Raw genomic sequence first — 23,746 nt, forward strand, 5'->3', positions numbered from 1 at the left:
CAAGGGATTCCATAAATACCTAAAAGTCCTTACACAAATCTGCAGTCAGAATCATTTTAATAATGAAGTTCATGCAGTCCACAAGCAGCTGGGTCACTGAAACTGCAGATTCATATTGGCAGTATCGTGAGATAATTTCTGATGTTAACAGTCAATTTTCTTTTACCAATTTGTTTATTTTATTTTACATATCATAAAATATATTCAAAATTACTACAATATAATATGATACGTGTGTGAGCGCAATCCGCTCTAAGTATCATCATATTGAAGTTGAAATGATTAAAGATATGCTAGCATAGAGATACGCACAAAATACACTTAGCTGTGGTGTATATAGTGGTTCTGTCTTTAATGGTGACAATGAGGCAGTATATAATACATTGCATAGACAAATACAGATTGGACTAGTATAATTAGCATAACATGATTGGTGGAGAAGTTGTAACAATAGTCCTGGCGCATGCCTATTGGATAAGAAACTGGAGAGAGGTCACACCCTCCTGAGGGCTGAGGAGGGTTGTGAGCTCTCTAAACAAAGGTGAGTTGTAAAAGCACACAGCATGGCCAGCATGTCTGAAATCCAAAATGCTGGTTGTGAGCACATGTCTGGAAACCAAAATGGAGGTTACACAAGCTTACATCCTCCACACGTGTATATAATATAATCTGTTATGTGTGTATAATATAATGATATATGTGTGTGTAATATAATATGATATGTGTGGATCCTTGAAAGTTTTGATTGGTTGTTTATTCAAGGAGAAGAAATCTTAATGATGGTTAAAATTAAGCAAGAGATAAGTTAAACTGAGCTCTAGTTCTGACTGCCATTCCCTGTGCCTCCTCAGAGGGTATCCTTAGGTTTATAAAAAGTATACTACCTATACACCACAACCAGAGTCTCACTTATTCTACTAATATTATAAATGTGAAACTTTGTGTGTTTGTTCCTCAATCACGCAAAAACGGCTGAACGGATTTGAATGAAATTCGCCACATAAATAGATTAAGGCTACTTTTTATCCCGGCTTCATGACTGTTATGAATTTATGTTCACATACTATATTACACTGCTCTTATCTCAGCTTCTGAGAAAGCCAGAACTGTTATCTCTCTGTGTAAACACACGCTAACCCTCAGTGGTGTGTGTTCACGCATTGCATATTATCTGATCTGCTCCAGACACTGCAGACAAACTGACATGGGTAATTACCTTTAATCCAAAATGGAAGTTTGTCAATTTTCAACATGCCTGGAAAAAGAAAATCTAATTTGTTGCAAACAACAAGAGCTATGAAGGAAGCCAGAAGTCCCGACTTTTCCACAAGTGGAGCTGACGGGGATCATCGATGCCAACAACACATGCATTATATGGCATCACAGCGAGCTGCTGAGATACTGGAACAATCATTGGCACAGCTCAAAGGAATGAGTTCAACAGCAGGCCAGCTTCACAGCTGCCGAAACACCAATGCAGGCGGATTATCAACACCAACAATACACTCATTATATGATGTTCCAGCGAGGTGCTGAGATGCCAGAACAATCACAGGCACAGTGCAAGAAACAAGTTCAGCGGCAGGCCAGCTTGAGAGCTGCCAAAACGCAGGAGTATGTGGATCATCAATGCCAACAACACGCTCATTATATGGCTTCTCAGCGAGCTGCTGAGATACCAGAACAATCACAGGCACAGCACGAGGAATGAGTTCAGCGGCAGGCCAGCTTGACAGCTGCCGAAACGCCGGAGCAGGTGGATCATCAACACCAATAACCCGCTCATTATATCATGGTCCAGTGAGGTGCTGAGATGCCGGAACAATCACAGGCACAGTGCAAGAAACAAGTTCATCGGCACAAGTTAGCTTTAAAGAGGAATAGAAATGGATTATGGCTTTGTGAACAGAAGCAAGTCTCAAATGAATGTAAACATTAAAAAAACTGCAGTTTTTGTACAATACAGTGTGAGGCATATTGAGAAGTGTATGCAAGTTAAAGAAATATGTACGGGGAAATAAAAAATGAAACAATATTTTATTTTTCACTTCTTTTGAAGAGAAATTGTATTAAGTAAAAATTCAATATGTTTCCAACGTAAAATCATTTTCTATGTATCAGCTGATACAAATTCCTTTCTATAATCTTATTATATCTTGGAGACTAAGACCTTATTCATACATCTGCAATTTATGTATGTACAGTATGCCGCCCGCATTTCTCACAGATGTATCCATTCATCGCAATGTATTTTTTCAGACATCTGTTTTTTTCATGGTCTGTGAGTTTATGGGAAAAAAAGGAAGCATGTTCTATCTTTTCAATGATACAGATGCATCGTATCAATGCAAGTCTATATAAAAAAAATGCATGTCAACCGTATGTGATCCATTTTTTACTTACCCGGGACACTGAAACTAATTTTTTTTCTAAAGTTTTATGATGGATGTTAAAAAGTATCAATCACAAACAGCACATGACCAGAACATAAGCAGGGTTAAGTGCCTGCCAAATGCAGACATGTGAATACAGCCTAATGCTACATGTAGTGTGTCATGCTCATTATTTCATGCAAACTTAGCGTTATCCTGTTTCCTTAGGGTCCGTTCACACGATGTAACGCGCCATTGATTCTGACACGTAAACTTGTGTCAGAGTCAGCGCTGCAAAACAGAATCCCATTGACTTCAATGGGTTACATTTAGCGCGCGTAACATATTGAAATCAATTGGAGGCTCTTTAACATGAGTTTACCTGTCAGAATCAACGGTGGGTTACATCGTGTGAACGGACCCTTATTTTGCTGATGTTTCAATCAATAGCTAATAATCGGAAAATACTGGAAATAAAGCAAAAGCAATGCAAAACCCGTATGCAAAAATAATACATCAAATAACAAGACTTATTTATACCATTAAGCTCCTTCACATACACCTTTTTATGTTTTTTTAGTACATGTAATAAAACTGTAGTTCCATACATTCTCATAACATATTTTTAAAAAGTTTTTAGTAGTGTGTGTTTTTTTTTTTAATTTGCTACATGTATTTGTAACAAGCATCATTAAAGTTCTAAAGAAAAGCCTATTAAAAAAAGGCACTTGAAAAAAAACTGAACCCCAATACATAACTAAATTATTACAAATCATAATGTATTGTCTCTACTTTATTTTATACATTACTATACACTTTAAGACTAAGTCCCCACGTTGCTAATATGCTGCTCTATTTGTTGCAGATTTTGCTGCATTTTTTGAGCCAAAGCCAGGAGTGGATTTAACAGAAGGGAGAAGTGTTGAGCTTCCATTATATTTCCCATTCCATTTTTGGCCATACCTGGGTTTGGCTAAAAAAAAACGCTGTAAAACCTGCAACAAAAGACAGCTTTTTCCTTTAATATAGTCTATCCTTAAATGTAATTGGATTTCAACTTACTGTACAGTGCATAACAATAGGAATTTAAAATTCCTTCCAAAATTTCCCAATTTTTTGTGGTCATCTTATACTATATTACTTATTCTCTGTATGAGCATGGCACTGCCAATTTCAAGAATCTGTCTTGGTTGATTTTATTTCTGAAGGTCACTGACAGTGTACAAGTTCATATAGTATAATGCCATACATTGTATGCTGTCATAGAATTTGCAAGCAGAACAATAAGAAACTTTATTGCACCTTCCCATTTGGGAGACGATCTCTGTTCTATCTTTGTCCAGGCGATAAATTACATGTGCTGTCGCTAGACTCGCTACATTGTTCTAAAAACAGTTACATATTATGCTACAGCTGTGGGAGCTCCTTGGAAATTTGTCAAGCAAAACTAGCAGAAAATATAGCTTCTCTGCCATGACTAGCTTTTATTAGTTTTGGACAGTAGGGTTGGTTTATTCAATGTCATCAATTCTCTTTTATCACTAGAGGTGAAGGAAAAGCTTTAATGGAGTTCAGTCAAATTTCCATTCGACTTCACTTTGACAAACACAAAAAAACCTTATGTTAGAGATGTTGTCCAGCAGCCACAAAGGCATCTTAGAACCAATAATTTAGGCATTCTGATTCTCATCAGTAGAAGGGTTTGGGTGGGAGTACCCTGCTTTTTAGCAGATGCCATTAAAATAAGTCACACTGGTCCAGTCTTAAAGCTCATTAAAAGCAAAGTGCGTTCCCGAGCTGTTAGCAATGACTGCCCGGTACTTCTGCAGCATTTTATACATCAAAGAGCTGTTGAGTAGATTGCTTTGTTCTGAAAGTATTTCAGCTGTGCCTCTCTCTAAATTTGACAAGTGCGCAGAAATGGCAACAAAAATCTATTACTGTATCCTCTTGATAGCTACCTTCTGTAAAAGCCAAGGAGCACAATAGAGAGGAATGTATATCAATAACAAACTAGCACTGGAGAGCTTGAATGAACAATATGACATCTAAATTACAGAGCAAAAAAATTGATAAAATGATCCTATAAGTCATTAGTAATGAAATATAATACACTACAAGGCTTGTTTACAGTAAGTTAACTTTCTAACCATCTACGGTGTCTGATTTCATTTGCTCTTCAGTTGATCTAGTATATCAGACACTACAGATACAAGTCAGTTTATAACTAGCAGTTTATAACTAGTTTATAACTAAAAATGAGCGAACAGTAAAATGTTCGAGGTTCAATATTTGTTTCGAGTAGCCCCTCAATATTCGACTACTCGAATCGAATATCGAACCCTATTATAGTCTATGGGAGGAAAATGCTCATTTCAGGGGTAGGCAACGTTCCATCAAATTATACTTACCAAGTCCACGAGTGAGGGTCGGGCTGGATCCTCCAAGAAGTCTTCTCCTTGCAGCATCCCCGTGGTGTCTTCCGGCTCTTCATTCACTCTGCCAGGCATCGGGCCTGGGCAGAGCCGACTGCGCATGCCCGCACTACAAGCAGACATGCGCAGTCAGTTTTGCCCAGGCTTGATGCCTGGCAGAGTGGATTCAGAGCCGGAAGACGCCGCGGGGAAGCTGCATGGAGGAGACTTCTAAAGGTAGGAGAAGAACCAGCGTTGATTGGCCGACTGTATAGCATTCGACCAATCAATGCTGGTTCTGTATCGAACTTTTACATTCGAACAGTGAGTGGTACTCGATCGAGTACGAGTATTTCAAATACAGTAGTATTCGATCAAATACCTACTCGATCGAGTACTACTCGCTCATCTCTGTTTATAACTAATTCAGTAATTTTTCATCTTTTCTTTCTATTTTTATTTAGATACAATTTTAAGCATATGATGTGTTTATTCACAGTAGAACTGTAAAGGAGCAGTGAAGTAAACTCAAGAATTTATAAAAGGTGGAGCAGCCATAAACTTTGTGGAGTGTAACTGCTTCTAAAGCGAAGGCTAGGCTTCAATAATATTTAACTTACACATAACTCTTTAAGGCCAGGGTCCCACATGGCGTAAATGCTGCAGTTTGCCTGCAGCGTAAACACGGCGGAAAAAACTGCGTCATCTTATAGTCACAGCAAAGTGGAAGGGATTCTAATCAGATTCAAAGAAAGGAGTTTGAGTTATTTGTTGAGTTTACAATGTGTTTAAGTTTTATCTTAGAACATTTGCAAACTAAAACAAGTAGTTTTACAAAGAGAAATTTTACCAAAACTGCATTTCTATATATCTATACAAGCCATGACATGCCATATAAATTGATTTCAAGAAATGTAGTTCATATCTTTTAGGAAAAAATGGAAAGCTTGTTATGGACAGTATACTTTAGGGTAAACATTAGGGCTGAATACATATCAATGCATTTCAAAGTTACACTTACTATATTTTTTTCCATGTCACAAGAGAAGATACCCTCATTATGAAGACTTATTTTATTTCGCTACATCAAGGCTAATAAATATTCACTGGGTCAGAGCCTGTGCTAACTTCACGGGAAATACAATTTGCTATTTTTATTCCGCTGGAAGATTTGTTGCCTAAAGATATTATTTTTTTCTGTTATACGAAATCTGTCATGAATTATTTTGCTTGAAGGAACATTCATGATTTCATTGCTTTTTAGATGCAGCCTGACTTAGTCACCAATCAGAGGTTCGCGGAGTATAAAATCTTCTACACTATTTATCTAATGTCAACTCAATGTTGTTAGAAAAAAAATTGCTTATTTGGTAATGAGATAAGATTTGTCTGCACATGCAGTTGATTCCTTTGACAGGCTGACTATAAACTTCACAATGACAATCTTGGATAAATGTAGGATTGCTTACACCTGGACTGGAGCCAAAAATGGGTCATTTATTAGAACAGAGAGTGAAGGTTAATAGAAAAACCAAGATGTCACTTTGCTAGATAGCTACAAACAGAACATCTGCCTTTGAAATTATGCAGCAAATACTTAATTACAGAATTTTTATTAATAGCACTGGAAACATACAAATTAGATTAACCATTTCACATAGCTTGTAAGCTACATATGCTTGCTCATACTTATTGAATTCTGTGCAAAGCTGATGTAGATAGCAAATTTTCCATACACGGTATGTAAATTTTGTCACAGTGATGTCCTATTCAGGTTTATGGAGTATATTAAAAATGTATCTCCTGCCTAAATATTTATGTAGTATCCACATATAGTTGATAAATGCCTCATAGGTGCAAACTAAATTTCTGCTCATAGTAGATGATCTCATAATGATCTAGTGAAATCTAAGGAAGTTGCAGAGTCAACCATCCAGGTAACATGGAGTAAGTGGTATCTAGAAACTGAAGATTACTGATCATTAGATTATTCTCCTTTAAAGGCCAGGATTTCATTCCTTATCCACTTGTTGTAAGGATTATCCCTTGTGCTGTATATAATATAGGTGCTCTAAATCATGTGCAACTTAGCCAAGGTGGGGAATTTTTTTTCCCATTGGAAAGCCTTGTACATGGGTTACAAAGTATAAAAATGGTTTGTTATTTAATTATTTTATTGACATTTCAATTTAACAGAACAGAAAAAGTTAAATCATGTAGATATCAAGATGATATACATACCATACGTTACCAATGCTAAAAAATGTCCTGTAATATATCCTCATGTATAAGATAATATTATAATCGCTAATAGCTATAGTGTTAACAGTGATAAGATCAAATAGAGAATCAACTATTTCTACTGTTTCATTTTCACAAGCGGTTAAATCAGACAATGTACTCCAGAACTTGTGTAGCTATTTCTCCAGAGTATGGAAATGCCCCAGATACAGATGTAAATTGCTGTATGAGCACATGGGACTCAAAGACTCAAAAGGGACAGAATACTATGGAGAGAAGATTTTTCAGAAATAATTTTCAGGCTTCATGTCGCATTTGCAGATTCCCTCAAGAAATTCATCTAGTAATATGAGTAAAAGTATAGTTTTGGTTGTGCAGTTTTACAGTATCTGAAATTTCCCCACTGTGGGACTATTAAAGGATTATCTTATCTTATCTTACATATCACTAGGAAGCGGCTTACTGTCAGTTTTCCCAGTATGCGTCCCGGTGCTGGAGATATCAGTGCCGTTATTTTCAGCACTGATATCTCTCCACTGTCTGAAACACAGGCCTTACAGCTCATTGTCATCACTGAGCTGTGAGAAACATCTCCCCCCAACAGTACTCTTCCATAGTCTTATACTGTCGGGGGGATGGGGGTTTGGAAGGGGAGTTCCTTACATCTCCATAAGATACTAGAGTGTAAGGCCTGCCTTTCTTATAGTGGAGACATATCGGCACTGATATCTCCAGCACCAGGACGCATACCGGGTACTGAATTCAGCACACTAGTCTGCTATATAGTGATATGTAATATTACACATCTCTGAGGACATGAAAGGTCCTATTTAAGCACAGATAATAGTTGGTGCAGGACACAAAGCGAAATAAAAAAAAAAACCTCCTCCACCAAAAATTGGGTACAGATGAACTTCACTAATTAGAGATCAGTGGCCGCCAGATGCACACAGGGAATAAACATAATATAAAATGTAAAAAATTACTCCTGTGCCAAAAAATGAGCACACATGCCGATCAGTAAGATAAACCATTTAACAACTCTTGTGGTTCCAAGTCGAAAAAAGGGATGTGGTGCAGGGGTGCAAAAAAATAAAAATTGAGAAATTAGAATCAAGGATTCAGGAGTGACGATCAAAATTCATTCATTCTTATTCATATTTATTCATTCTATTCATTTAACAGTGCAGCATCCCAGTGGATAGTGATTACCTGTTGTTTTATGGTATTGTGTTGTGTGCCTATATATTGTTTGTGTATGTTGTTCTATATGTAAATTGTATGTTTTTTTAACTTCCCTATATGTTAATTTCTCCTCTTTATACAAAGTAATTCACTGTGGTCTGGGCCCCCTTCACTTTGAAGGGACTTGGTTTATCCTTGGCCAATCACTAGTTGAGGCTGAAGAGTGGTGACTGAGAATCTCCTGTAACTGTTTAGTTTGTACTAGACCACATGCAGAGTGTCATATTGGAGAATGTGTGGTTTCCAGAACCTTTCCTTCTGGACCTATTCATCTCCTGGTATCTGGCCTAAGTCCAGGGAGATTCTGATGCAAAGGATCAGGAGGTTAGCTGAAGAGTGGTCAAGTACAGGCCAATGGTCTATAACAAGCAGCAGGTTTGCAAAATCATAAAACAAGACTAAAGCAGGAACACATAAATAAGATACCCTAGCAGGAACTAGCTAGCTAAAATCCTATATTGCTCAGGTGCTATGCCTAGGACTGAGTAGATATAAATAGACCAAAGTTTCCTGGAAAGACCTACAGGTGATCACATTAGGTCTTCAAGTTGTAGGAGGATGTACACTGAAGCTTGGAGACATAGGAACTGCACAGTATGTAACAGTGGTAACATGGCAGCTATGTCTGCTAAGAGAGAGAGAGAATATGCCAATAAGCACAGAGCTACTAAGTTACATGTATTACTGTTATGTGCTCTATAACATGGTGGTAACAACTATACTTAGGCAAGGTGCTAGACTCCATTTAAGTTTCATGATTTAGATCTTTGTATTTGAAGTCCATGTACCATATTTTTTGGACTATAAGACACACTCTTTTCCCCAAAAATTTGGTAGGAAAATTAGGAAAATGGGGTGTGTGTCTTATAGTCCGAATGTATCGCCAGCTTCCAGCAAGAGGGCTTCCTGCAGCAGCAGGAGTGAGGCGATGCTGCAAGCCCCGGCGCAAATCCTTCTCAGTATCCACCGTTTTATTACAGTGAATGCCAGGTCTGTAAAAATGAAGGCAGCTGCTCTGCTGCAGAGTGGTCGCCATAGCTAACAGGTCTCCACTGTAATGTACAACAGAGACCCGGAGATAATGCCTGCAATCTGAGTCTAATAAAATAGTTAAAATAATAGGTAAAAAAAAAGTTTTCTAAGAAATAGAAAAAAAATAAACAAAAAGTTCTAAATCACTGCCTTTCCCTAGAATACATATGAAAGTGGAAAATTACTGTGAAACACATACACATTAAGTATCCCTGTGTCCAAAAATGTCTGGTCTACAAACTTATAACAAAAAATATTTGTCCCGTAGGGTGAACGTCGTAGCGGGAAAAAGAATCAAAACTGCTGAACTGCCATTTTTTCACTGTTTCAATTCTGTTTTGAATAAAAAGTGATCAAAGCAATAGACATTTTCGAAATGATAACATTAAAAAGTACATCTGGCCTGCAAAAAAAGATGCCCTATGCATCCTCATACAACTGAAGTGCCAGAAGCTGAGTGGGTGACATCGAGAGCAGGTGTCAGCTGTATGAAATAGCTGACAGCTACCTGTAACACCCAAGGTTGGAGATGAGCTCTGATAGTGGTTGTTAATCCCATAGTTGCCACAATCAATCACCCTCCCCTGCACTGTTTCCAGCAGCTTGGGTCCTGTTTTGAGTAAACATCATTAGTTAACGAGCACGGTGATTTTTGAAATAAAAAAAATAACTCTAGAAGTACATTTTTTTTGGCATCTTGACCAATGAGACCAGTAGCAAGAAAAAGCACAGCTTTTCTTGGAAAAAAATAAGTCATCCAACAGATCTGTCAACAGAAAAATAAAAATTTTACACCTCTCAGAAGATGGCAATGTAGAAATATATATATTTTTTTTCCCTCAATGGATTTTTATTCTGCAAAGCTAATATTGCAAGTATTGCATACAAAAGCTATATAAATATATATCACTGTAATCGTACCAATCCATAGAATAAATGTAACATATATTTATGTTGTATGGCAAAAGAAAAAAACCTAAAATGTTAAAAAGCAATGTCAATGTGTTTTTTTTAATCCCCCCCAGAAAGAATTGATAAAATTTTGTTAATATGTTATAGAAAACCCAAAATGGTTTAATTAGAAAATGCATATCATCGCAAAAAATACAAAGTCTCATATGAATGACTTTCTGTAGGGTGTTTCCAAAATCAGGAAACAGAGCACAATAAATGGAATGAAGACTTTTCACAGAGCCACAAGTTGGGCATGACATATTAGACACTGAAGTAGCATATAACTATGAAAATTTTATTTTGCACCATCCACTGCACATTTCTTTTTGGAAACCATTAGAGATGAGCGAACAGCAAAATGTTAGATAATTCGATACCCGTTTCGAGTAGCCGCTCAATATTCGACTACTCGAATCAAATATCGAGTATTTTCCATGCAGTGTCCCCGCGGCATCTTCTGGCTCTGAATTCACTCTGCCAGGAAGCTGCACGGAGAAGACTTCTAAAGATAGGAGAAGAACCAGCGTTGATTGGCCGACTGTATAGCATTCGGCCAATCAATGTTGGTTCTGCATAAAACTTTTCCATTCGAATAGCAAGTGGTACTCGATCGAGTACGAGTATTTCGAATACCGTAGTATTCGATCGAATACCTACTCGATTGAATACTACTCGCTCATCTCTAGAAACCATATTTTGAGTCAAAATGCTCTTCATAATCCTTGATAAATTCTATGAGGGGTGTAGTTTCCAAAATGGAGCCACTTTTTATGGATTCCCATTGTAAAGGTACTTGATGGGCACTGCAAATGTAACATTGCACCAACAAGCTATTTGAGCAAAATGTGCCCTTCAAAAGCCAAATACTGCTCTTTCTATTCCAAACCCCGCCATGTAGCCATGCATCATTTTACAACTACACATGGGGTATTGCTGTATTCAGGTGACATTTTGCAATGAACTGTGTGGTGCTTAATTTTGCCTAAGAATAAAATCACGATTTTCATGAAAATAGAGCTGCAATGCAGAATAAGAAATACATCTTTGGAATGTGTAGGTGTTACCTTACAAGGCACTGTCATTTGTCTGATAGAGATCTCCCTGCTAACAGACTTCCTTTAGGCTAAGGCCCCACATTGCGGAAAAGCCACTTTTTTGTTGCAGATTTAGTTGGGTTTTTTTTTTAGCCAAATCCAGGGGTAGATTGAGCAGAAGGGAGAAATATAAGAACTTCCATTAAAATTCCCATTTCTTTTATAGCCATTACTGGCGTTGGTTAAAAAAAACTGCAACAAAATCTGCTACAAAAAAAGCTGCGTTTCCGCAACATGAGACCTTAGCCTTAAGCATGAAAATACACCCAATTGCTCTGCAAAATTTTCAAGTGTTGACTTACGTTCTAAGTTCTACAGATCTTAATTCAACTGAGTATCTATGGGATGTGCTGTAAAAACAAGTCCATATAGTAGACTCACTTTGCAAAGTACAGGACTTCTATGATTTGCTGCTATAGAAGTTTTTTAGAAGGTGTCCGACACATCATTAGTTTTTCATATTATGACTGATAATGTTCGTATTTTTATCTTTGTACCATGATATCTCATTGAAAATATGAATATTTTGTGATTGACAAGAAGATTTTTAGCTTAACTAATAGTTATAGCTCAATATTATTTTCCTTACTTTTAATATAAGATAATATTCCTATTAATCTCTTCTAAACTCAATAACTCTATCTTAGGTATCTATTACGCATTCATTATTCTTCATGTATAGCTGCACAGCTTCCTGCTTAATGATTTTAAGAGTTTGACCTTCCTTAATTGCTAATTATTTTTTATTTAATGGTGTGCCTTCATTTTCCTTCATCCTTATGCTCAACAATTGTTTCCATGTCAAATATTTTGATTAGTGCTTGAAATAAATGGTCCAATTATGATCATAATACTTCATCTTAATGAAAGTACCATCAGCTGCTATTACCGGGATGTGAGGTTATCTTGTTGAATATCATTAAGATTGCTATAGGCTCAAATGGACTATTTAAGGTCATTTCATAATGCAGCTTTGTTTAATAGATATATCCTCTATAATTTTTTAACCCCTTCCCGACATGCGCCGTAATAGTACGGCACGTGTCGGGTCTGTAACTATGGCAACCGCCCGGGAGCTGGGCGGCCGTCATAGCCGCCGGGTGTCTACTGCTTTAAGCAGTAGACAACCGGCTCTAATGCCTCCGATCGGTCCCCGGACCGATCGGAGGCATTAACCCCTCCGGCGCTGCTGTCAAAGGCGCCGGAGGCGCCATCTTCCCGGCGGCGCATGGGCGCCGCCATTTTGGCAGGGATCGCCGGCTCCTGGAGCATGCTCCAGGGCCGACCCCCCGTTGCCATGACAGCCGGGAGCCTTGTTAAGGGCTCCCAGCCAGTCTGCAAATTCTCTCTTTTGCAGGCTGGTGTATACAGCCTGCAAAAGAGATGATGATTTTTTGCAATGCATTGCAATGCATTAGCATTGTAATGCATTGCATTAGTGATCAGACCCCCTGGGGTTCAACACCCCTAGGGGGTCTAATAAATGCAAAAAAAAAAATAAAAAAAAAGTAAAAAAAAAATATAAAAAAATATAAAAAGTATTAAAAGTTCAAATCACCCCCCTTTCCCTAGAACAAATATAAAAGTAGTTAAAAACTGTGAAACACATACATGTTAGGTATCCCCGCGTCCGAAATCGCCCGCTCTACAAATCTCTAAAAATATTTTTCCTGTTTGGTAAACGCCGTAGCAGGAAAAATAGTCAAAAGTGCCAAACCGCCGTTTTTTCACTGTTTTAATTCTGATAAAAATTTGAATAAAAAGTGATCAAAGCAATAACATTTCCCGAAAATGGTAGAACTAAAAAGTACACCCGGCCCCGCAAAAAAAGACGCCCTATGCATCCCCATACACCTATGTATAAAAAAGTTACGGCCGTCGGAATATGGCGACTTTTAGAAAAAAAAATTTTTAACACCGTTTTGGAATTTTTTTAGGGGTCAAAATGTAAATAAAACCATATAAATTTGGTATCCCTGGAACCGTACCGAAACACAGAATACAGGGGACATGTCATTTTGGCTGCACAGTGAACGCCGTAAAACCAAAGCCCGTAAGAAAGTCGCAGAAATGCATTTTTTCTTCAAATCCACCCCATTCTGAATTTTTTTCCTGCTTCCCAGTACATTATATAGAAGAATTAATGGTGGCATCATGAAGAAAAAATTGTCCCGCAAAAATTAAGACCTCATATGACTCTGGGAGCGGAGAAATAAAAAAGTTATGGGGTTTAGAAGGAGGGGAGTCAAAAACGAAAAACGAAAATCAAAAAATGCCATCGGCGGGAAGGGGTTAAAAGACACATTAGAACAGAGGAATAATTTATTATTTCACTCATAAAATAGACTAACATGCTTGACAACTCTGTATATGTCATTACATTATTATTAGTGTAATTCACAGCAATTAACTTTTAAGAAGGTGGAATTCATTTTGTTAATAATTTAAAGTATTAGATTTAAAAAAAAAATCATATTTTTGTTACTATAGTTTTGACCTAGATTAATAATATATATATATAAAAAAAGTTTGCAGAATGCCTAAGAATTAAAAATATAAAAAAAAACAAAAAAACTTGAAAGTCTTCAGTAGTTGATACCTTTTTTAATGGCTAACTCATAATGATGACAGATTATAACGTTTTGAAGCTCCCGGCTTCTTCTTCAGATATAACTCAGAAGAAGCTGGGAGCTTCGAAACGTTATAATCTGTCATCATTATGGGTTAGCCATTAAAAAAGGTATCGTCTACTGAAGACTTTCACGTTTTTAGGTTTTTTTTATATTTCCTACCCACTGGCTAACACGGTACAAAAACAACATTTTCCTTATAAGAATTAAATATATTTTACTTTGACTGTCCACATATGTCTGAACAAGGATCCTGACAGTGGAGGGAGGGAGGGAGGAAGGGAAGGAAGGGAAGGAAGGGAAGGAAGGAAGGGAAGGAAGGGAAGGAAGGGAAGGAAGGGAAGGAAGGAAGGAAGGAAGGAAGGAAGGAAGGAAGGAAGGAAGGAAGGAAGGTTGGTTTCAGGGGCGGATCCAGGGCCGGGCAATCGCCCGGGGCCCCGCGCTTAGCGGGGCCCCGCAGCCCAGCCCTAACAAAATGGTCCCGGTCAGCTCGGCATAGACGGGCAAGTGCTGGGGCCCACAGAGCCTCTGGGGGCCCCCCGGCACTTGCCTGTCACGATTTCAGCTCATCGGCGTCTGTCCGCCGATGAGCTGAATCGCGATTAAAGCAGGAGCTGCGAGCTCAGCTCCTGCTTTAAAGCTCCGGCCCGGCTTGCGTGTGTAGGCGCGATGACGTCATCACACCACGCTTACACACGCAAGCCGGGCCGCAGCTAAGCAGGAGCTGAGGTCACAGCTCCTGCATCGCGTATGTGACTGGAGAGAGGAGCGTCGGGGGAGCGATGGAAGGTGAGTGATAGAAGGTGAGTGTAAGTGTTTGTTTTGTATTAAATATTAAGGTGGAACATAATGAAGGGGGCCCATGAAACTGGGGGGCAAATGAAGGGGAGGGGGGGAACGGCATGACACTGGGGAAGATGAAGGGGGTGGGGAGAGAACGGCATGACACTGGGGAAGATGAAGGGGGTGGGGAGAGAATAGCATGAAACTGGGGACAGAGATGGAGGGGGCCCAAATAAACTGGGGGGCAAATGAAGGGGAGGGGGCGACCGGCATGACACTGGGGAAGATGAAGGGGGTGGGGAGAGAACGGCATGAAACTGGGGACAGAGATGGAGGGGGCCCAAAGAAACTGGGGGGGGCAAATGAAGGGGAGGGGGGAACAGCATGACACTGGGGCAGAGACGGGGGACATTAAACTGTGGGCAGATGAAGGGGGAGAACGTGATGAAACTGGGGACAGAGATGGAGGGGGGACATGAAACTGGACACAGAGGAAGGGTGTATATGAAACTGGGGGAGAGATGGAGGGGGGCATATAATTTACGGGTGACTGTAGGAGGATTATACTGTGTGGGAGCACATGATAAATAAATGAGAATGGGTGGAATCGACATAAAAGTGGGTGGAGCCAGATTTGCAGCGGCACGCAGAGCGCGCCGCACATTTTACCCCTCTTTCTACTCTTTGAAAATTGGGAGGTATGGCGTTAGTGACGCCACACTCCTGCATGACGTCACTCGCTTCATCTGCGACGCACAGTGTCTCGACTCCCCCTGCCTCCTTTACTGAGGCTCTGTCGCCCAAGGGCCCATAAAAACCTGGAGCCGGTGCTGGGTCAGCATGTCCCTACGGACGCCGATGAGCTGAATACATAGGCTTTTAAAGCAGGAGCTGTCACAGCTCAGCTCCTGTTTTAACGCTGAGCTCTGGCATTTGTAGTCGCAATGTGATGACGTCACATCGCGCCTACAATATGTGTATGAGGGAGAGAGCTGCGGGGGAACGAGGAAAGGTGAGTGTGTGTGAGAACAGTATGACGCTGGGGCAGATGGAGGGGGAGAGAACAGTATGACACTGGGGAAGATGAAGGGGGGAGAACAGCATGACACTGGGGCAGATGGAGGGGGGGAGAACAGCATGACACTGGGGCAGATAGAGGGGGGGGAGAACAGCATGACACTGGGGCAGATGAAGGGGGAGAACAGCATGACACTGGGGCAGAGACGGGGGGGGACATGAAATTGTGGGCAGATAAAGGGGGAGAATGGCATGAAACTGGGGACAGAGATAGAGGGGGGGACATGAAACTAGGGGTAGATGAAGGGTGTATATGAAAATGGGGAGAGATGGAGGGGGGACATATAATTTACGGGTGACTGTAGGAGGATTATACTGTGTGGAATCACATGAAAAATGAATGAGAATGGGCGGAGTCAACATAAAAGTGGGCGGGGCCTAATTTGCTGCGGCGCGCTGCGCGTAGGGCCCCGCCAAAGTCAATTGCCCAGGGCCCCGCAAACCCTGGATCCGCCACTGCATGTTTTGCATCCAGTTTTGTTGCGTCTTATACACTTGAAGATACCACAGCAACTACTATTCAAAAGCTTTAGAAAATATCAAACCATGTAGATTTGGCATTGAAAAACAATGAAATAACACAAATATGTTGTATGTAGTATCACCTTAATACCCTAATAGATGTCTAGCCCTTAAATTCATCTGCAAATAACTGGACTGCAAGGAGGCAAACAGATGTCCCTGATAACAAGTGGGCCATGTAAACGTACAACTTATGTGAATAAAACATAAGGCTACAGAATACTACCTTTTACATGTGGAGTTTTCAGGGGCATGGCATGTACAATTCTAAAGTTTCATAATCTCATCTCCATACAATGAATTTAACAGTGGACAAATAGAATACTAATGCTAATGCTGAGTAATGAATGCAAAGAAGTGTGTGTGCTATTACATTTGGTACTGCTGGAGTTCTATATCGGACATCATGAACATCGTATTTCACACCTTAAAGAATGACAAGACTTTCAAAAATTTAGTTTTTTCCCTTGAGATCTGAAATCTGTACACTGCTTACACGTCGTGTAATGAGGCGTAGGCTCCTGTATAACGCAGGGAAGTTGAGGCAATTCAAACAGTCATATCTTCGGTATTATGAAACTTAGTAGACTGCTTTTGACGTGGTATGAAAGATGAGATTCTCAGCATTTCTACTTCTATTTTTTCAAGAGATCTCACAGGTGAAAAAACAGTCAGGATAGGGAGTAGTTGCAGCTAGTTATAAGTATGCCAGGTAGAACTGCAAACTTTGTCATATGAAAGCTAAGAATCTCATTGTTCATATGACACTTTTTTATTTTTTAAAATGGCTGACCTATATCTATTTTCTGTCTGCTTCCCTGCATTATAAAGGAGCCTGTACGCTAAGTGAAAGTGGAGTACAGATTTCAGCTCCCAATAGAGTAACAAAGGAAAGAATAAAGAAGCACAGGATTTCATTTGCAGTTACTATAAAATGCCGCAATTCCGCCGCAGGCAAATCGCAGTGTTTCCGGCCCGTGGGGCCCCAGCCCTAATGCCATGGAAGATGATGCCTATTGTGTAACTTGCTGGTGTTGATTTATTTGCATTTACTATGGAGCACGTTGAGGCTCTGAAGAATACAGGGTGTTTTATTCAGTAATCCCTGCTGCCACCAACTGGATTGTGTGATGGAGCCAGCAATAATCTGTGATTCATATAGAATTATATATGTTTCACATGAGGGGATCACACGGTGGCTCAGTGGTTCGCACTGCAGCCTTGTAGTGCTGGGTCCTGGTGTTCAAATCCCGCCAAGGGCAGAAAACCATCTGCAAGCAGTTTGTATGTTCTTCCTGTGTTTGCATGGATTTCCATCCCATATTCCAAAGACATACTGATAGGGAAAAATGTACATTGTGAGCTCTATGTGGGGCTCACAATCTACATAATATATATATATATATATATATATATATATATATATATATATATATATTTATATGTTTCACATGTATGGTTCAAAGCTGAGCCATAATATGACTGTGTACAAAAACTTTTCAGATGGATACTACATCTACACAGTGGTTATGCTACTCTATATACAGTATAATAAAGTGTGATCTAATGCCATTATGCATATATGTGTTTCCATAAATTACCTAAAAAGGAGAACATCTGAAGAAATAAAAATGACTATAATACAAAATTGTTAGCAAGATCCCGATATTTAAAAACATTTTTAAAAATGGCTTTTTCTGTTTTATTTTTTAAATTTTACAACCAGGTTGATGCTAGATTTTGGATGTCAAGAATACTTTGCCTTTGTCTCAACAGGTGATTATATTGTCATGACTGTGTACTTTGATTTAAGCAGAAGAATGGGATACTTCACTATTCAAACATATATCCCTTGCATATTAACAGTTGTGTTATCCTGGGTATCATTCTGGATAAAAAAAGATGCCACTCCAGCAAGAACAGCATTAGGTAAGACACTTAAAAGACAGTTCTGTCATTTCTGCTTTGTCGGTGTATTGTTTCAATTGCATGTCACTGATAAGTGCTGACAACTCGGTATAGCAAAGCAGGGGAGCTTTGGGACCACACAGATGCAATCTCTGACTTGGAGTGACCAGTAATAGCTTCCATCTTCAGTCATTGACCGATTCTCATCTTGTCGTTTTATATTATTCTGAGACCACTTCCAGCAACAGTATAGTCTCAGTAATGTATAACATTGTATATAAGTTAGGTATACAAATGAATCAGTGTTAGACTCTATGTTGCAAAAATGCAGCTGCAGAAATACAGCAAAAAAAAAAAAAAAAACACAATGAATTTTACAGTACCAACAAAGTTTCTAAGATTTTGTTTAATTGTGTGGGGGGGGGGAAGCTGTGCATGCGTTTTTAAGAAATACATAACATTAACGTAAGGTGCGAAATCGCAAGAATTTTCCCTATCTATTTTAGGGAAAGTGAAAAAAAGCTGCAGATTTTTCTTAAATGCGTTTTTCCTATGTGGGGTCCCATGATCCCAACTGCAACTTGGAATGTACCTATATTAGCTTCATTGTAACATTTCCTTGGTGTGAGTCACAATCATGTGACCTCTGTAGGCACAATCTCACAGGTTCCTGTGACAATATGAGGCATAGACCAAGAAGCGCTACCTGGCACAGGATGTCATCAAGTAAGAGGGATGTCTCTTGTCTCTCTTCTTCTTGATTACTCCAACTATGGTCTCCTCCATCCAGGGATGAACAGCTCAGCATCCTTTCTAACATAAGCTCCCCCTCCCTCCCTACATGTTTGATGCTACGTACAGGAATCATATACAGGACTGTTCAATAGTAATGTAGCCGGCAGATGGACCAATCAATAAATCAATAATAAATAACATTTAATAAAAAGAAGGTTCACTATAACACTAACTGCCACTACACCATTGTATAGTGGTAACTTTGATGGTGATATGATTTGATCCAGATATGCATGACTGCAGCTCTAGATGTAACTGGAGTATAAGTGATGATGTAAGAGCAGAATAGTGACTGCAGCTCTGGATGTGACTGTAGTATAAGTGATGATGTAAGAGCAGAATAGTGACTGCAGCTCTGGATGTGACTGGAGTATATATGCAGTCACTATTCTGTTGTACATCATGTTAAACTCAGAGCTTAACCATACACTGTGCTAACACTTGCTTTTACGCATTTAACATTTAAAATACTTCAAAAATACTCATTTATTAGGAAAATAGGCATGCTAGTGATTTTTTTTAGACATACATGGCGGTTATATTGCAAAAATCAATGGTTTTGTAAAAAAAAAATTGCCTTTTTTGATGACTTTTTTTTTTTTTTAGAACAACACTATTATAGGCGCTGCTGGGAATGATGTTCCTGACAGACTGTCAGGAATGCCCTTCTGACTTTGAAGAGCTACGGTACCGGCACCACTAGCTCTTCACCTGGGGCACAGATTGTGAAAGCCGATAGTGCGCTGAACTCAGCGCACTGTCAGCTTTCCAGCAGTATATACGAATGCCTGTGCCCAAACCCATGAAAGGTCCTCTTTAATTCTAGCAGGCTTCGGGCCTATATGGAAATATACCAGAACACGTGACGTCTGGGCATTCCCATATAGGTCCTAAGCCAGCTAGGATTAACTTTGGAGCCCGGAGAGGTAAGTAACACTGTTTATTATGTTCCCTTATCTCCCCTGGGGCTCCGATTATTATACTCGGTGGTCTGAAAAGACCCCCAAGTATAATAATAGCGGCAGTGGGATCACGGCTTGGCCCGGGCCTTTTCACTGCCGGCCTCCACGACCTATAGTACAAGGGGAAGCGGGGGCGGCAGTGAGCAGGTTCGGGGAGGTTGGTAAATGGGCTGCTACCTGCTGGAGATACTCAGAGGTCATGTGTCTTCCAGCAGGACAATGACACAAAACACACTTCAAAAAGCACTAGAAAGTGGTTTGAGAGAAAGCACTGGAGACTTCTAAAGTGGCCAGCAATGAGTCCAGACCTGAATCCCATAGAACACCTGTGGAGAGATCTCAAAATGGCAGTTTGGAGAAGGCACCCTTCAAATCTCAGGGACCTGGAGCAGTTTGCCAAAGAAGAATGGTCTAAAATTCCAGCAGAGCCTTGTAAGAAACTCATTGATGGTTACCGGAAGCGGTTGTTCGCAGTTATTTTGTCTAAAGGTTGTGCTACCAAGTATTAGGCTGAGGGTGCCAATACTTTTGTCTGACCCATTTTTGGAGTTTTGTGTAAAATGATCAATGATTTGACTTTTTTTTTCCATTCTCTTTTGTGTTTTTTTCAAATAAATGAAGATAATAATACCAAAGAGTTTGTGCTTGCAATCATTTTCTGGAAGAAAATGAGTATTATCTGACAGAATTGCAGGAGTGCCAATACTTTTGGCCAACACTGTATAAGTTTGCTCACAGCTCTTAAATTTTAGTGGAAAAGATGGAAGGTAGCATTTACTCACATGTCAGAGATCGGCGTCTTGAATAGGTTAGCGTGTAGCAGATCAGATCCTTCCAAATGAGTGCACGGAAGAAAGCTCCCTCGGCTGGACTGGTTGCAATAGCAAAGCAACTGAAGAAGATCCAGCACTTAGAATCCAATGTAAATGGTAAATTAAAACTTCACTTTTATTACGAAGATGTCATTCTTCCATTAAAAGATAAATGAGCAGGGGTCAAACAATGCCTATGCGTTTCAAGGCTCAACGGACCTCTTAGTCATGTGACCTCAGATTATTTCAGTTCACTCGGGCATTTTTATAGGTAGGTCAGTTAACTGGATGACCAGGACCTTGTGATATAAAGCAGTCAGAGATCATGGTTGGTCATAGGCTATTTTAATGTGCCAGCTCCTGAGTAGAAATGAGTAAACCATTTGGTAATGTTCCAAGCACTCCACATAAAAGAGCCTAACAACAACATTATGATGATGTGTGCACTTGTTTAGAAGGTGACTGTCCCAATTGCCCCATCTTCCACCCCACTTTTTACCCCTTTTTTGCTTCACCATTTGTGGTTACAAAAACTTACTGCCACTATAAGGGCGGGTTCACACCTACACCCGGTCATCGCTTTTTGGGTTTCCGTCTTCTGCCAAGAGAAACTGTACATTAGACGGGAATAAGGCAGTCAGTTTTCAAACCCATTCACTTAAATGAGATTGCAAAGTGACCACCCGTGAGCGCCTTCTGCCTACCCACGGCAAAACCTTTTTTTTTTTTTTTAACCGGACACAAAGTCCTGCATGTCCGACTTTGAGTCCAGTTAAAAAAATGGTTTTGCCATGGAGAGGCAGAAGGTGCTCATGGACAGACACTTTGCAAACTCATTTAAGTGAATGGGTTTGAAAACTGACCACTGGGTTTCCGTCTCCTGTTCAATTTCTCCCAGCAGAAGACAGAAACCCGAAAGTGGAGACCAGGCACAGGTATGAATCCGCACTTAATCTACTTTATATTTTAACTGTATTCTTTCTGGGTACTCTGTTATTATTTAACTATTCTCCTAGAAAATCAGTATTGAGAATTTGAGGGGTTTTTTTTACCAACATGTTGTTGTAATAGACTTAACTGTAAATTATACAACAAGTTTTTCATTCTGGATATCGAGGTTACCCTTTCTTCCTCTATTTCTAGATTATATCATGTAATTACTCATAAGTTATAGACATCAATTATACTCTAACATTTAGGGTATATTCACACAATGGATTTGTACAGGCTGAAAAATTCTGCATCATAAATTTGAAGCTGAATTTTTCTGTTGGACCAAATTCCGCTGTGCAATCTGTCATGGAATCCACTATACAATTTGCAAATTCTGCACCAGCAAGGTTAGATTTTCCTCCCTCTCATTCACTTAAATGGGAGTTATCGGACAAGATCAGCCTGAAGATTGATCATGATGCTTATTTTTTCCTCTAACTGAAAATATCAGCTGAAAGGGAAAAAAAAGGATTTGCCTCCAATTAAAATGAATGGGAGGCAGATTTCAGGTGGTATTTAAATGTGATCTTGAGTTGAAATCCCCATCAAATTCAACCATTTGAACATACTCTTACAGTATCAATAATCTAAAGCCAACAGCCATCCCTTTTTATACGGCTTATATACGCTTAGTTCATCAGTAATGACTATATAAATGTTGCTAAATAAAGTAAAGTACATCTAGTTTTACTATTATTATACTTAGTTACTATTACTATACTTGGGGACAAGAACATTGTGCTACCATTGTAAATACGTTTCTTTTGTTTTTTGTCACTTACTATATTTCTGATTAAAGGGTTTTATTCTGTACATTTTCAGCTTTCCCATAGAAATGAATAGAGTGGCAGCGTAATTGCTGAACCGCCGTTCCTTTCAGATGTTCTTGTAATCAGTAGGAATTCCAGCAGTCAGGAATAAGTTGCAATTGTGGACAAACCCTTTTAATTCATTTTATGTTCTATACGCAGGTGGCTAGTTTGTTGGATGTATGCACGTTTATACTACTTGATTTAACATCTGTTACAATTTATATAAATCAAAGTCAGAAATACAAGGCTTAGCCAGTAGGAGAAAGAAGGACCCTTCCAAAATTAGAAGGTTTTTTTCTTGCCTTAGTGTGATCCCTTCATGTGTTTAGTTAAAAGAAACAGATTGAGATACAAACCTATAAAGTGTGTATGTGAAAGCCTTTCCAGAAGAAATAACACTTGACACATCTTAAAAGGTAACTTCAAAATCACTTGAGGCACATCAACCTGATTCACAGGGAATGTCTCACACTAGAAATCATCACCACCATTCTCATTTATTTATGTTTTAAATAATACTTTCATGATTGTTGGCTTCCCAGAAAATATGTCAAGGTTGTGCAAGTTCTCCTGCTGTAAGCTGAGTGGATTTGTTTTTTGATTCAGGTATCACCACAGTTTTGACAATGACAACATTAAGTACCATAGCAAGAAAGTCCTTACCAAGAGTTTCATATGTCACCGCCATGGATCTATTTGTGACAGTCTGTTTCTTATTTGTATTTGCGGCACTGATGGAGTATGCAGCACTTAATTATTACTCAAGTTGTAAAAAGCCGAGATGTAAAAAGAAGAAAAAATCGGTAAGTACAAGATCTTCTCTCTGTTTAATCGTATTTTTATGTCATATAATACAATAAACTAGAGGAAAAAGTATGGGTATTGGTTCTCATTGCTTAAAGAGTTGAAACTATGCCTTTAGCTTTACCTATTGGATGGTAGCAACACTAAAATAAACTAAAACACTGAGACAATGAAACATGAAGACAAACATAAGAACTGTTTAGATTTAGAATGTGGAAATATCATGAGTTTGTTTCAAAATTATCCATATGCAAAGAACTGCAGTTGACAGTTATAGTTACATAGTAGATGAGGTT

General features: G+C 39.1%; 1 protein-coding gene across 3 annotated transcripts in view; it reads left to right on the plus strand.

Moving 5' to 3' along the window:
• Positions 1-23,746, plus strand: part of GABRG3 (gamma-aminobutyric acid type A receptor subunit gamma3) — a 417,910-nt gene that overhangs the window by 380,295 nt on the left and 13,869 nt on the right. For 2 of the 3 annotated variants that reach the window (XM_075265197.1, XM_075265199.1), the window contains exons 7-8: positions 18,141-18,293; positions 23,253-23,449. In XM_075265197.1, the coding sequence (XP_075121298.1) occupies positions 18,141-18,293; positions 23,253-23,449 (350 nt within the window). The remainder of the gene's footprint in view (positions 1-18,140; positions 18,294-23,252; positions 23,450-23,746) is intronic. The other variant, XM_075265198.1, reaches the window with a different exon arrangement.

The sequence above is a fragment of the Leptodactylus fuscus genome, chromosome 2 (assembly GCF_031893055.1).
Source record: "Leptodactylus fuscus isolate aLepFus1 chromosome 2, aLepFus1.hap2, whole genome shotgun sequence".
In the NCBI taxonomy this organism is placed as follows: Eukaryota; Metazoa; Chordata; class Amphibia; order Anura; family Leptodactylidae; genus Leptodactylus; species Leptodactylus fuscus.